Here is a 15,407-nt window from a genome sequence, read left to right as displayed (position 1 = left end):
AAAAAGGAAGAAGGAACATTTTTTCCTTATGTGATTCTTTTTGCCTTTTCGGTAGCAGCTAATTAAATAAATTAGACTTACGCACTTCAAAGGAGACTCGAACAGGACCAAGTTGATAGGAATTTTATCCTATCATGAGATAAATAACAGGGGAGGACTGTAAAAACCCCTTTAACTAAATCTAAAGATAATAGCTCTCGTTAGCCGAGGCTATAGCTGCGAGCTGCTCCGGAACAGAACCAAACTGCTCCGGATGCCTCACAATACATTTACTTTTAGGAGTAATCCCATTACAATACTTATACTTAACTTTAGCTTTGACCAAAAGACTTTAAGTAAATAGCCAATATGAACAGGAAGGATTACCCCATCACCAAAAGATTACCTTATTTCACCAGAAAGAGAGACGTCCATTTCAGAGGGAGGTTTTTAGTCGTTTTATATCATCGTTTCAGAGAAAAATAGAACATGGATTCACAAACACAGCAATAATAATCAAATACATAGCCTAGACCCCGTGGGGTCTAGTAGAATGGTTGGGTTCTCTCTACTGCCTCCAAAATGGCAGACAGTATTTATACTCTACAATACAAAATGGAGAATGGTACAAAGCCGACGTGGCACGACCGAGGAGTATCGTACTCAAAGTATGGAAAAGTACTGGAATGGAAAAATACAAAACACAGAAGTCTATCTAGGCCTCAAAGGATAAATTTGTCAGGGAAGGGGGTGCCGGCCCGGTTGCTATGGCACCCGGCTGATAAGACAGCTATGCAGCAAGGCCAAATTCATGTAGGGAGACAGAGACTGTACAACACTAACTAAGCGCCAAAAGACAGCGTGAAGTCACAGGGGCAACCAGATTAAAAGGGTCAAAAGGTCAAAGGAAATGGTCAATCAAGCATAAAATATAAACAGATAGAAATTATCTATCATATATCATCAATTAATCTGTACGTTCGAATCAACTTCTTTGTCTCATCACAGGTTTATACAGGAGTGGGTGGAATTTGTTGTTGTGCATTCTCCATCCTTATTGTTACTTCCATAAGAGAACGGGGGGAAGAGGAAGGTTGGCTAGGGGGAAGCGAGATCAATAATAAAAATCACACCCGTGTGAACTGAGTGGTGCAACTCCCCCCCACCCCATCCCCCACCTCCCTCTCTCTCTCTCTCTCTCTCATTAGCAGGCAACAGTGCAGCACTATCCCTCTCTCTGTTTCTGGCACAGCAGCGCCCCTACTGGTACTCATAGTCATATACTGGTCTGGTGCTCATTAACGAACACATGAACACATAGGTGAACACGAACATTGCTGTTCCTTGGAGGGGTTGCACCACTCAAAAATATGTATCTACAAATATCTGCTACAGTATGTGTATTTGTAGAAGCAGCAGAACTACTTCAGAACAAACAGTTGTAAATATACTTGCATGTATATCGTTGCTGTCGGGTGGAACTCTCGTATGTCCAAAACCTTTTGAACCTTTTTTTGAGTGGTGCAACCACTCCAAGGAACAGCAATGTCCGTGACGTTAACCTACCTATGTGGTAGTTCACCTACCTATGTGACTATGAGCACTAGTATGACTATGAGTACCAGTAGGGGTGCTGTTGTGCCAGAAACAGAGAGAGAGAGATAGTGCTGCACTGTTGCCTGCTAATGAGAGAGAGAGAGAGAGAGAGAGAGAGAGAGAGACGTGTGACCTTTTCATACATCATCTCATTCTGGCCAATCACAATTTGCATCCTCGCTCAGCCGATCAAATCATCACTACGCTATGGGGTGATCAGCCAATCACAAGCCAATAATGTTTTTACACAAACCCGTAAAGCCATGGGCTGCTTGGTTTGGTCAAAAATAAATCTGATCTGATAAACGCCTGACAGGAAGCAGAGAGTGAGAAATATCTGAACAGCAATGTGGAAACATTGTTCAGCCCAACCACCATCATCCTATTACCCCCCCCCCCCCCCCCCCTTCCCCAACCCCAGCTCTTTACCACCACAATGTGGAAACTCTGCCTCACTCTCTCTCTCTCTCTCTCTCTCTCCATCTCTCCTCCCTCTCCGTCCTCCCTCCCTCTCTATGCTCCGTTTGCTCTCTCTCTCTCTCTCTCTCTCTCTCTCTCTCTGTCTCTCCCAGTCAGACAGTCAGTCAGACAGACAGACAGATGTAACACAGCAGCCTGGGCCGAGCTGGCTGGCTGTATAGGGCAAGTTCAGAGCACTGAGAAACTAGTAGCTGTACTGTAGTCAACAGCAGTAGTAGCAGTAATAGTAGTACTAGTAATAGTAGTACTAGTAGTAGCAGTAGTAGCAGTAGTAGCAGTAATAGCAGTAATAGTAGTAGTAGTAGCAGCAGTAGTCATAGAAGTTTGCCTCAGGATATGGGTGTGTGGGCCCCGGCTCTTCCCACGCAGTGACTCTGCCATGGAGCTTGAAGCCAGCACCTCACATGATGACATCCACCATGGTAAGTAAGGTGAACGAGAAGGGTGTGTGAGAGAGAGAGAGAGAGAGAGAGAGAGGCTGAGTAGTTGACTGGTGAACATACTGTATTGGGACCCAGCAGGACTAGCGGGTTAAATAGTTTCCCTGTTAGCCTCTTTAGCCCCACAATGAGGCTCCAATGTGGCTCTGGTGTGTTGACTATAGGCCCTGTGTGGTCAGATGAATAGGACTTCAGTCTATTCCGGGTGGAGGCCGTGGGTGGGGTGGTGTGGTGGGCGTTTGGGTACATGGCAATTTGGTGAAATCAACAGCACAGGCCGGCCTCCGAAGATGGTGGTCTAATGATGTTTACCCCTTGTTTTTGGATGTTTAGACGTTTGGCGTCTCTGTCATTCACAACAAAGAGAGAAATGCACTTGAAGAATGCCGGTGGAAAGTGCAGTTTGTTGTGTATCCTCCTGTCTTGGCTTTACTGCCGTTGAGCTGTGCGAGATACTTTGGTCAAAGCAGTCTTCTCCGGATCTTTGAACGGAGTGATTTACTGCACTGTGTTTTACAGTATAGCGAGAGCTGCGTGGCCGCTCTGTTTCTCTTCAAGTGCAGTACGTTCATTTAATGGTTATGTGTGAATATCTAGATATATTTGTGCATAGCTTGTCGTTTTAAGGAGTGCGTGGGTGTGTTCGCTAAGAGTGAGAGAGTCAGAGAGCGGCACGGAGGGCACGAAGGAATGAAAAGTAGGAGACAAAGTGAAGGAGAAAGAAGTGAAAGAAAAGAGAAAAAAAAAGAGTTATGTACACAAATAAATCCAGCGGGATCCAGGCTGCTCCGCGTCGCCTGTAGTGAGCATACATGCTCACTCTCTAGTCTAGTATCTACCCCCATCTTTTTTTCTTTTCTTTTCATCCACGACTCCAACCGTTCCACCCATGACTAGAGAGTTTTAACACCCCAAAACGTGGTGGTGTATAATTAACTTGGCGTGGGGTTATAGTAGATGTTTGGCCTCTCCCTCCAGTCCACTGGAGCTACCGTGTTGATGTAAGCTATACGGACGGCGTGGTCGCATAAAAATGAGTCAACGGAGGAACTATTTCCAGCCGACTTTTTAGAGTAGTTTCTCCTTGCCAGCGTCTGCTGCTGCTGAGCCAGAGTGCTTTATGCTCTCTGGGCTGTGTGCCGAGAGAGAGAGAGAGAGAGAGAGAGAGAGAGAGAGAACCAAGAAAGAAAAGGACTTATCCATTTTCTGTCGTAAACCTCGGCCAACATTCCATTGAAGCTCAAAACTTTTTTTCTCACCTGTTCATTACAGTTTCCCAGGATTTCTCGTCTGTGTTGCGATGCAGAAGGCTTTAACTATCACAAACAAACCTGTTTGTTTTGCTTTTGTACAACAAGCCTCTTTATCTCTATATATCTCTCATGCACGCACGCACGCACACACACACACACGCGCACAATGCAAGCTTATTTAGATAGCATGTCATGTAGACCGATTTCATTTAATTTGTTGACCTGGCACCCTATAGTTTGTATAGTTTCAATGTACATATATATATATATATATATATATATATATATTTCATATTATACATGTATTATGTTTATTATGATTTGATTTGATGATCCTACTAGAGCACCTGTTTGAGCCAGAAAACCCCAGATCACAGAAAATCTACTGAATGTTAAAAGTTCATGTTTTTTGGGTGCAATTGAGATTAGAAAACCTAAAAAAAATAAGAACAATTCCAAAACCTTTTTTTATGTCACAATCCCTTTAAAGGTCAAGTTAGAGTCAGAGGGGGGTGTGTGTGTGTGTGTGTGTGTGTGTGTGTGTGTGTGTGTGTGTGTGTGTGTGTGTGTGTGTGTGTGTGTGTGTGTGTGTGTGTGTGTGTGTGTGTGTGTGTGTGTGTGTGTGTGTGTGTGTGTGTGTGTGTGTGTGTGTGTGTGTGTGTGTGTGTGTGTGTGTGTGTGTGTGTGTGTGTGTGTGTGTGCGCGCGCGCGCGTCAGTGCAGGTTTGCAATGTTGTGTGTGTGCATCTGAATTAGACGTCATCTGTCCGCTTCTGAAAAAAAAAAAAAGAATCTTCCCGTGGGTCACAGTGTTGAAGGGGTTATAAACTATAAACTTTGTCTGACTTTTAATAAAAAATAATTATATAAATCTTTCATTGAATCTCACTGCATTATATGCCTGAATTATCTCAGACTTTGGTGCTGAACAGTGCAGGTTGTGTAACTTTATTCATTACTGCAGTGTCAGCTATTAAAATGTAATTTAAAAAGTAAAGGAAAAGGGGAACACACACACTGCCATTGGGCCCCAGGGCCATGAATCCAGATCCTTTCTGCTAGATGTAGTGTCTTTATAACTATGAAGACTTAAAGCCTGATTTATACTCAGCTGTACGCCTGTGTCGCACGCCGAAAGTATCGGCGATCGACGAGCTCACCGCGCGTTGCAATCCAACACGTAGGTGAGCTTGTAGATCAGCTATACTTCTTAGCATGCAACAACGGGCATGCAGCTATGTATAAATTAAACATCAACCTGTAGGCTGAAGGGAGTTTAGAGTCTGATGAAATTGCTTTGTCAGTGACGACTATCTGGTGTCACCGTGGAGAACTCAGGCAGCTGGCTCTATCGCTTCGGGACTTCAGAAACTCGCTTCGTTTCGGCAAAACGACATGGTCGTATGACAAAATGTATTATAGCCCCACAGGCTGATCCTGCAATGCCTGATTCTTGATGGGGAGGAGAGGACAGAAATTGGCCTAAAGACGTACTAGCATAACTTCACACAATGGATCCTGTTATCCAACTCCAATCCAGCAGTGAGAGTTTTTTTTTTTTGCCATTGTACGTATCTGAAAACCATGGACACGTTGGATCTCCAAGTGTTAACCACTTAAAAAAGGCTTCTGAAAAACCTACGTTTCTATGTCAGTGGAACCCTTTTTCATGTCAAGGACCCCCAGAATTATCTGTTTTTGGCCGCGGATCCGCATCTGAAAATATGTTGTTCCAGGGACTCCCCCGAGAAGCCAAGACTTGAGGAAGATGAGGCTAACGGAAGCAGACGGACACTGATGATCCGCTGCAGTAACACACTGGTGGGAACTAACTGAAAGAAGGAGAAACTCTATGAACTCATTTGACTGGAGTCCCCCAGAGATGTTTTACTACTATATGCCGGCTTGCTTTTTTCACTTTACACTAAATATCTTCGTCCTAGTTTTATTCTATTCTACCAACGTTCGCCCCCAGAGTAGGGATGCTAGGGTTCAAGTGGTTAAGGCAGGCGTGCTGTCAGAAGCGGGCTTGAGTCCCGTGAGGCGTGTGCCAGAGCAAAGTGCCAGCTTGCGAGTGCCCCGTGCTGAGCGCTACAGTGACCGCACTGGCGATTCAGGGCCGTTGGAGTTATTCTATTCGTCTATTCTACTTTGAAATTGCACATAGTGCATAGTACTTGACTTAGGAATCTTCGATTGAGTGGACGCGGTCCACAACTCCACATTTGGAAACACTTATATAGAATATATTTTTGGTTCAGAAACATCAACATGCAATGTTTCTGTCATACAATGCCAACATTTTGACCAGGCTGACAATTTCTATTCAGGCTGGAGTGGGGAAAAAGAGAAAGCTTTTGTGCCAAAGTGTCTAGAATTCTAAAGTATATCGTCTCTGTCGGCTGGAAACCTTATCCCGTACTGTATGTCCAAACTATTACTTTTCAGGATTCAATTCAAAAGTGGCAAATGTACTGTAGCAGATCCCCAAGCTCAAAGCACGAGGCTTCACGTTGTGTTTCGAGCTTGTGGATCTGCTACTTTTGATGCTTTTGTGTGACGCTGTAGTATGATCAAGTATGGCGTTCATTTATGAAAAAAACACAAAAAGTTAGAAATTGGTGATAGGAGGTTTCTGACCAACAGCAATGATATTATGGATAATTCTACAAATCCAGTATAGTGAGCCTGTCAGTGACCAGACAGCAGTTGGCCTAAAACACACATGCTTGTGGTGTGTGTTGGAAGTTACTCTGGATGTTTCTGAGTGATTAATTACAGCTGTTTCAAATACTGCACTCTATATTTTGACCAAAACCTTGAACAAGTTGTACTTTAGGACTCCTTGCTTTTGAAAGTAGTTAAAAGTCTGATTGCCAAGCGGTTAGAGGCGGGGGCATACTGTACCACATGCCCCTGATCAGAGTCCCTGGTTCGATCCCCGGCTTGACGGACCATTTGCTAAATGTCATTCTCTTAATCTCTCCACTTTTCCTCTCTCTCGCTCTCTCGCTCTCTCTCCATTGTCAGTTGTCACTGTCTGTACGTAATGTGAGGCGTTGTGAGCCTCATTCCTACTCTCACCCATAGGGTCATGAAGTGTGGGGTCATGACCGAAAGAATAAGGTCACGAATACAAGCAGCTGAAATGAGTTTTCTTCGACGGGTGGCTGGCATCTCCCTTAGAGATAGGCTGAGAAGTTCAGTCACGCGAGAGAGACTCGGAGTAGAGTGGCTCTTTCTTCGCCTGGAAAGGAGCCAGCTTAGGTGGTTCTGGTATCTGGTTAGGATGCCTCTTGGGCGTCTCCCTAGGGAGGTCCTCAATGCACGTCCACACTGGGAGGAGACCCCAAGGCACAGTTGGAGGAAACGCATTGAGACTCACTGGCCTTGGAACGTCTCGTGATCCCCCAGGAGGAAGTCACTAATGTTGCTCTGAAGCGGGAAGTGTGGATTACTCTGGTGGAGCTGTTGCCCCCGCGACCCGACTACGAATAAGCGGTTGACGATGGATGGATGGATGGCCCACAGAATGTTTGGGAACCAGTACTATTATATATACTTTGTCATAATGACAAATAGTGAAAATAGCCTAAGACCTACGATGAACTTTATACTATATATCTATTATCTACAAGCTCGCGTTACAAATGCGTTGTAAGCTTGTAGATTGTTTCTGTATGGCTTCCATTGTGGTGTTTTCTTTCATTCTTATTGTCGTCCATTGTTATGTGGTATTTTCTGATGATTCAGCAACACAGAAGCTCTTGGGCCGCCAGCTATTTACTGTAAGCCTTGGCTCCTCGGCTGTAATTCAGCTGGCATTAGCTGTTGTTACTGCACTATTATGACACACCACAATGTTAAGTCACTAATTGGTTGTGGTTTGGGCGTTTGGAAACACTGTAAATTTACCTGAAGACACTGTGTGTGTGCGTGTGTGTGTGTGTGTGTGTGTGTGTGTGTGTGTGTGTGTGTGTGTGTGTGTGTGTGTGTGTGTGTGTGTGTGTGTGTGTGTGTGTGTGTGTGTGTGTGTGTGTGTGTGTGTGTGTGTGTGTGTGTGTGTGTGTGTGTGTGTGTGTGTGTGTGTGTGTGTGTGAGACACTATGTCTCTTTGCTCAGACACTGTGACGTAAAATTCGTAAAAAAAAACGTATTGGTCTGTATTTTAATGATCTTTGCCATGCCGTTACAATAATGGTTTTCTTTTCACTTGACTGGAGCAGAGTGCATTGGACCTTTTTATATTTTGGGGAATTACATTTTGTTTGTTTAAGGCAAAGTTTGTGAACGGTAACTAAAAGCTGGATATAGGAGGGGCTAGCGCCCCTCGAAACGGCGGTGTGACCATTACATTACATAGTGTGAACTTGTAGAGCTGCTATTTAAACATGTATTTGTGAAGCCGAGTCAAACTAATATATATTGCCTCAAATCCTTTGATTAAATGGGGGAGGAGGGTGGGGGGGGGTGTCACGGCCTGAAAAGGTTGAGAACCACTGTTCTACTCCATTCCCTGGGAGATTCTGATCAACATGAGATGTGGGAAGTTGTAGGATACAGTTATTGCATTTAGACCTGAGGGCGATTCTACAAATGTATCATTTTCTGAAAAACTATGTTTCTATGTCAGTCGTTCTCAAACATTTTCAATATATATTATATTTCTCAAAAATATATGTAATTTGCCGCCGACCCCCATCAGAAAATATCTTGTTCCAGGGAGCCCCCCAGAAGCAAAGATTGGAGTTAAAAACGTTCGATCTGAAAGAATATTCATTCAAAGATTTGCTTCACAATCCTTCAAAAATAGCAGATCTACAAAGCTCGTAGCGCTATGTCCTTGTAGATCTGCTATTTTAATAGCTAAAGTATAAATATATTGCTTATGAATGGGGGGGGGGGGGTGTTTGAGAACCACTGTTCTACACCATTCCCTGGGAGATTCTAATCAAAATGAGATGTGGGAAGTTGTAGGAGACACTTAATCAGTGTTCTGTTTACCCTGTGTTATTGTGGTGTGGTTTACCCATGGGGTAGGATCAAATACGTCCCTTCAAGGATGTCATTATGCTGGTGAGAAACTGGACTAGGACAAAGACAACAATTAGAGACTTTGTTCGTATACTGGAAACATTGCCATAGTAATAGAACAGCATGCCTTCATGAACTAAACGTCACAGTGTTGCGACCTTCCTCTCAGGCCTGAGGAAGGTCGCAAGACCCAAACGTTGCTCTCTGCTCTTTCAAGATGGAGTGCCGTTATTTTTTTCACACCCTAAAACATGATCATCAGGCCTTATTGTTATATAAAGAGGTATATTGTTTTCAAGAAAGTGTACAGTATTTGTTAAAATGTCGTTTTTACGTGGGCACGCCCACCAGTTCATTAAGTATGACTGGTGGGTGGTGATTGATTGATTGCCACCTGAACCTGAACATTTTTAGTCTGTAAAAATATATATTCATCTTCAAAATAAAGCTCAATACCAACTTTTATGAGGCAGTATTGCGTTGTTTAAAAAATATAAGGTCCTCTTCATTTAGAGTTAACACTACGAAGTCTGAAAAAAAATCACTACTACTCAGTCGGCTGAACGGTCAGGGGGGCCGTGTTTTTGGTGCGATTTGATTGGCCACTCTCTCCCCCCACACGTCCCTCTCCAGCTGGAGAAGACATTGTTCAAGCCTGCATCCCATTTCCAACGAATTAAATCATAATATGTTTCTTAACACATGTTTTCACTCCTAAAATGTATAAAACGAATAATACATGTGAAAAATATATATTTTGCCGTTGCCCGTTAGTACTATATTGCAACATAGCCATGGAAGAGTGTCACGTTGCTGCCTTTTGTTGTTATTTTTTTCCTTCCAAAAGAGCAAGATCACTTGTCTTTTCTTGTGTGTTATCGATGTAATTAATATATGTCACCCCACGCGATGTACAGACTGCTTGACTAGGCATGTAAACATGACATAATTGTATTAATGTTTAAGTGTAATGATGTTATTGACCGGATTGTCCGTAGTCCTCCAGCCGTTAGCTTACAGTTGCTAATATTATAAGCTAACAACATTACTAAAGCCAATGTATTGCATTAAATGCGGCCTGTCCGCGGTAAATTACTTATACAAGTGAGTCGCGTTATATTTACCTAAATTACCAGCCAAAGTACATTCCAAATAAACAATTATTAGCCACGTTATGTTGTTATATCAGTTTAATTAATAAAAAAACATCGTTCAGAATACGGCCGTTAGCACTGTGAATTCAACATCCGGTGAGGAGAGGATACGGTTCGTGTATGTGTTGTGTATGGAACTCAGCGCATACAGTGGCTTACCGGATGTAAGCCTTGCACACTAAATAGACACTAAATAGAAAGCCTGCAGCCTGGTGATACAAAAAATAAACTCCACACGTGAAATGCACTGCATGTTGAGGAGAAACACCAGCTCAGCTGCTGTTTATAAAACATCGTGCAGTTATTGAATTCATGAACATTTGCATGCTTCCCTGAGAGGGAGAGAGAGAGAAAAAGTTTACAGATAAAGAAGGACGGACAGGCTGAACTCTTTTGACTGACAAAGAGCTGGCGATATTGAGCCTATATGCCAGAACAAATTAATCCACAGCAGCATGCCTACATAAGTTCCACGTTGCTTGCAGAAAGAACTGTTCTTTTGACTGACAAAACATTTAGCGGTTCGGGAGGTCTATACCATGTAAACTATGGAATTGGGGCTTTCATTTGGTATATAAATCGGTTGTGTAGGCGCTCTCTACGAAACGATATCAAGTGAAAAGTAAATGTCGGGGAATCACCATTAACACCATTATCAAGCAGCGCAAACAAATACGAGAGGGGGAGAAAGGGTGACGGCGGTCGATTGGGCCGATTATAGTCAGACTGAGTAAGAGATATATGCCTAAAATCATATTTACAAAATGTTTCAAATGGAAAAAAAAACAGAGATGATTTCAACCGAATATTTAGACAAAGTCATGCAAGGGGAACTTTCTCTGGACTCCATGGGCTAAGAAAATAAACGTTGAAATTTCAAATTCGGTCAGAACGGCTGCTCAGACTTCCTAGTGTTAAGTGGTTTCTTCCGGACAGCAGATATACTGTATGTACTGTACAGTAGTACAGTATGATTGTACATCACCATCATTGGCCATCATCACTCAAAGTCGAGTGAATGATGGTCCTCCTGGGGGGTCCTTCCTTATCGTCTGTCCTCAGATGACTGAAGGGGCCAATTCTGGAACCACGCACAATATATCATTTCATAACATAACATGCAATTAGTCACTCAGGTGATCAATCAACGTGAGACCATCAAGTTGTCAGCAAAGCCATTAATGCATGACGGCGGCATGCAGCGTTCCACAGCTTTATCCTGCGGCTGCATATTACAGAATCACACGTCGGCTATATCATTTCACAAATTGACCTGAAGCAATTAAGTGGTGTGAAGGAACTAAGTACAAAAACCTTATCATTTGTAGAGTCGGCCCCAGGTCTTAACTGAGATAACTGGTGACGGGCCTGCAGCAGCTAAAACGTTGATTTGGTTTGCTTTGTGACCACTTTCACTCTGTATCAGCTCAATCCATTCATTACACGCAGGCCCGCTGGACAACGCTGTCATTCTGCTTATGCATTAAGCTGAACCTTTCGCACACTCATCCCTTGTTTGTATCTGGCATTCTAGCACTCGTCACAGGACACAATCAGCTAGAGCAGATCAGCTGTGTGTGTGTGTGTGTGTGTGTGTGTGTGTGTGTGTGTGTGTGTGTGTGTGTGTGTGTGTGTGTGTGTGTGTGTGTGTGTGTGTGTGTGTGTGTGTGTGTGTGTGTGCGTGTGCGTGTGCGCGATCGATCCGCAGAATCGGCCTCAGGTCGCACGGATTCGCATGCGCGTGTGTGTGTGAGAGATCCACAGAATCGGCCTCAGGTCGCACGGATTTGCGTGCATGTGTATGCGTGCCTGCCATCATGTCTGTATGGGTGTGCGAATACAACATATGCGAATGATAAGCAGAGGGGCTGCTGATCAAAAGATTTTGGTGTGGCACACAGTGGTGTGTGCATTGTGGCTTCAGGACGTCGGCCATGCAAAATAATGCAAGCAAATACTACGAGCCTTGAGCCGTGTGGTGAGGCAACATCAAACTGCTCGATGTTTGATTGGAGTTTGCATGTTTGATTTGTGAGATTCAAACAACTTGTCTTGTTTGCTAAGATATTTATTTACTCTCTGAGACTGCAAAAATCAATCTGTTTGAATTAGTCCCTCTCTAATTTTATTTGTTTCTCTCACTCTCTCTGTGGATCTCTCTGTTTTTGTGTTTGTTGCTCTCGCTCTCTCTCATTCATTCTCATTCTCTGTCTCTCTCTCTGCACTTTCTGTCAGAGTAACAGCGTATTCTTCTTTGTCAGACTCTGACTCGCAGCCTGGGGGGAACATGACTGTTAGATTTACTGGCTGACTGTAAGTGAGACATGAGGTTTTGGAGCTATCTGAGGTCTCACTGTCTCTCCCATGTGACACCATTTGCACAGAACCTTCCCTGTTCTCTGCTTTCCAACATGGATGTACAGTATGTGTCCATGTGGGAATAGGGCTGCAACCAGCCGTACTTTTCTCTGCAGCTGTTTATTTTATTGATTACTTTTTCGACGAATCCGTTACGACCTGAGGCCGATTCTGTGGATGCCTTCTAAAGCAGTAGTTCTCAAACTTGTTCGTGCCTCGCACCCCCAAATATGTGAATCAGAAATGGAAGGGGAAAAAGGAGAGACAACATTAAAACACAATTTCAGTTTCAGATATGTGTATGTATATATTATGTTGCCTGCTATGATATAAATAAAAATCTGTTTAGTTGATGAAAAACATAAGTCACGTGTCGTGGATCGAAGCATCAAGCTTTCTGATTCTGAAATGTTCATGTGGATCTGGTTACAAGCTTGAGACAGTGTGGAGGATTCACAGCTCGTTTCCAACAACTATTACTCTAAAGGAAAGTAGTAAAGTGGAATGTAGGAAAGTGCAGAAGTATTGTTTTTATAGCTGTATGCATATTAAGACACACACACACACAATAATACGCACACACACACACACACACACACACACACACACACACACACACACACACACACACACACACACACACACACACACACACACACACACACACACACACACACACAGAGAATATGCCTATCACTATATGCCTATCACCTCATACATTTTCTGTCATGACAATATTGTTGAACTTGCTGGGGTGGTAGTGGGTTACATCTTTGCTGAATTAAATACATGCATTTAGTTTTGAGAAAACGGATACACTGTATGTTTGATATACTGTATGTTTGATAATTCATTGATAGAGATAGTAGACTGTGAGAGAGATAGTAGAGAGAGAGACGGGGAGTGGCATGCAGCAAAGCTCATCAGGATCGGGAGTCGAACTCACAACGTGCCGTCAGGCGGCATAAGCAGCCTAGGTGCCTGCCTGGATGGCTACGCCTGCCATCTGGGCCAGGTCTGCTATTAGTTTTTGCTATTTTTGGTGGGACAAAATGCCCCCCAAACACCCCCACCCAGCCCCTCTTTCTTTGTACAAATGGAACCCTGGACATAAAAAAGGGTTTCTGAATGGAGGGGAGGGGATGAGGGATTAGTGACAGAGGACGATGAGACAAACGGCAGGGATAGATAAAAGGAGAGGTGTGTCCCAGAGGCCTGTAGACTTCACTGCATCTCTTTGTGTCCTGCTGTAACTCTATAGGCCTGCACATACCACACTCCTCTCTATCACACTGGTTCTCCATCTGTGGGTTGGGACCCCCCCGGGGGGGGGTGGTCTTCAGAGAAGTAACAATTTAAGGACTTTTAAGACCTTTTGGTACCTCAATAATAAAAGACCAGTAGGCCTACTGCATCAAAAGTAATCAACAAATGATGTCTATACTATAGGCCAAACATTTGCCAACTTGCCAAATAATATTAGAAGGGCAAACATTGTTAATTTGCTAACTTCACAATATTTATCTATGGAACCTAAAATGTAATGCCTCAATACCACATTCCATGTGATTATCAGGGTCGGGGGTCCCAGTTCAATAATGATTTTTGGGTGTGCTTGGATGGGGGGAAATAGGGAAAATAATAATAATACTAATACAAAAATCTAAATATGCACAACGGAAACGGCCAATGCTGCACGAGACTCATTATCTTGCTTAAATAAGGCCAAATAGGAAGAGCCGTTTCCCCTGCACTGCAGTTCTCATTAATACCCCAGCAGATGTCGATATTTCCCCTCCTGTAGCAGACTGCACTGCAGAAAAATTAGCACCCCACTCAAGTGAATGAGGTTTTGGCCGGACTTTACACGTACTTGATCACGACTTTGACAACTTTTTTCCCAATGGTGTTCTCTGCCAAGGACGACTTGGACATTTATTTTTATTCTTTTCAAATGTCAGCAAACAGAATGTCAAAGCGTGCCTGTAGAAACCAATAGGTCACGTGACGGCTCCCTTCGTCCATATTTTTTTTACAGACTATATGGGCATTAGGCTACATTTAATGATTTCAAAGTGTGGTCCAGAGACCCTGAGGGGGTTCCAAATGGACCCTTACAGGTATGTAACTCTGAGAGTGTACATATGGAACCCATTCCACTGGTAAACTATCAGAGATATGTAGCCTATTCAAAAAGGTTATAAACCACAGGCAGGCATTCATAAAAACTGCTCCCCTGTTTATTAGCTTCTTGCAAGACGGTCCATGAACACTGTTTTGACTATTTATTAATGTAGCTGTTCGACCGAGTTTGAAACCAGCCAAAGGTCTGTCAAACCCCACTATGTTCAAACCCCACTTATGTTTTCATTCATTCATATAAAACACGGCTCCGCTGTTTATTTGCGTTTTGCAAGACGGCTCAATGAAACGCTCACATTTAATAAACTCAACCACGCACGCACGCACGCACACACACACACACACACACACACACACACACACACACACACACACACACACACACACACACACACACACACACACACACACACACACACACAACATCCCTTGTAAGCCTTCTCATATAAGAGTGATTCTCCAGAAGTACTTTCTCCACCCTGGAGGATCTGTAGGGCTGTAAACAGTAACAGTAACTATTTCAATAGTGTGGAGAGAGTTTCACCCTCCTTCCTTCCTTGATTGATTGATTGATTGATTGATGATAGATGGATGTGTATCTGTGAAAGGGATGAACCACAAAATAGTTCCAAAGCTTTTTCCTATTGTGGTCATTTGTGTGCAATGTGCATGTATTGTGTACTGTAAACTAAGTGACACTTGTTTTTGTGTGTTTGTTTGTTTGGGGGTGTAGCCTAGCAGAAAATGTAATTAAAAATGTCATACATTCGTAACTTCCAGTTCCAACAACGGCATGCGGTACAGTAAATAGAACGTGCTATACAACTCAACTGATCGTGCCACGCTGCAAGCTTACATGTATCTGGAAAAATATGGAAAAGGTTTAGTACATTTTGAGTGGGGGTCCCTGCTTCATCTCTCTCTCTCTCTCTCTCTCTCTCGGCTAAGGGGTCATTAATTGGCCTATGGCCT

At 43.3% G+C, this 15,407-nt stretch overlaps 1 protein-coding gene across 1 annotated transcript in view; it reads left to right on the top strand.

The window, feature by feature from the left end:
• The first annotated feature begins 2,220 nt into the window (after positions 1 to 2,220).
• LOC310879210 (disabled homolog 2-interacting protein-like) overlaps positions 2,221 to 15,407 on the top strand; it is a 255,852-nt gene continuing 242,665 nt past the window's right edge. Inside the window, exon 1 of the mRNA XM_083793693.1 lies at positions 2,221 to 2,477. Within this exon, the coding sequence (XP_083649819.1) occupies positions 2,435 to 2,477 (43 nt within the window). The 5' untranslated portion in view covers positions 2,221 to 2,434. The remainder of the gene's footprint in view (positions 2,478 to 15,407) is intronic.

This window comes from Protomyctophum parallelum (genome assembly GCF_964188405.1).
Source record: "Protomyctophum parallelum genome assembly, chromosome: 21".
NCBI lineage: Eukaryota > Metazoa > Chordata > Actinopteri > Myctophiformes > Myctophidae > Protomyctophum > Protomyctophum parallelum.
This window is presented reverse-complemented; position numbering and strand designations above follow the sequence as displayed.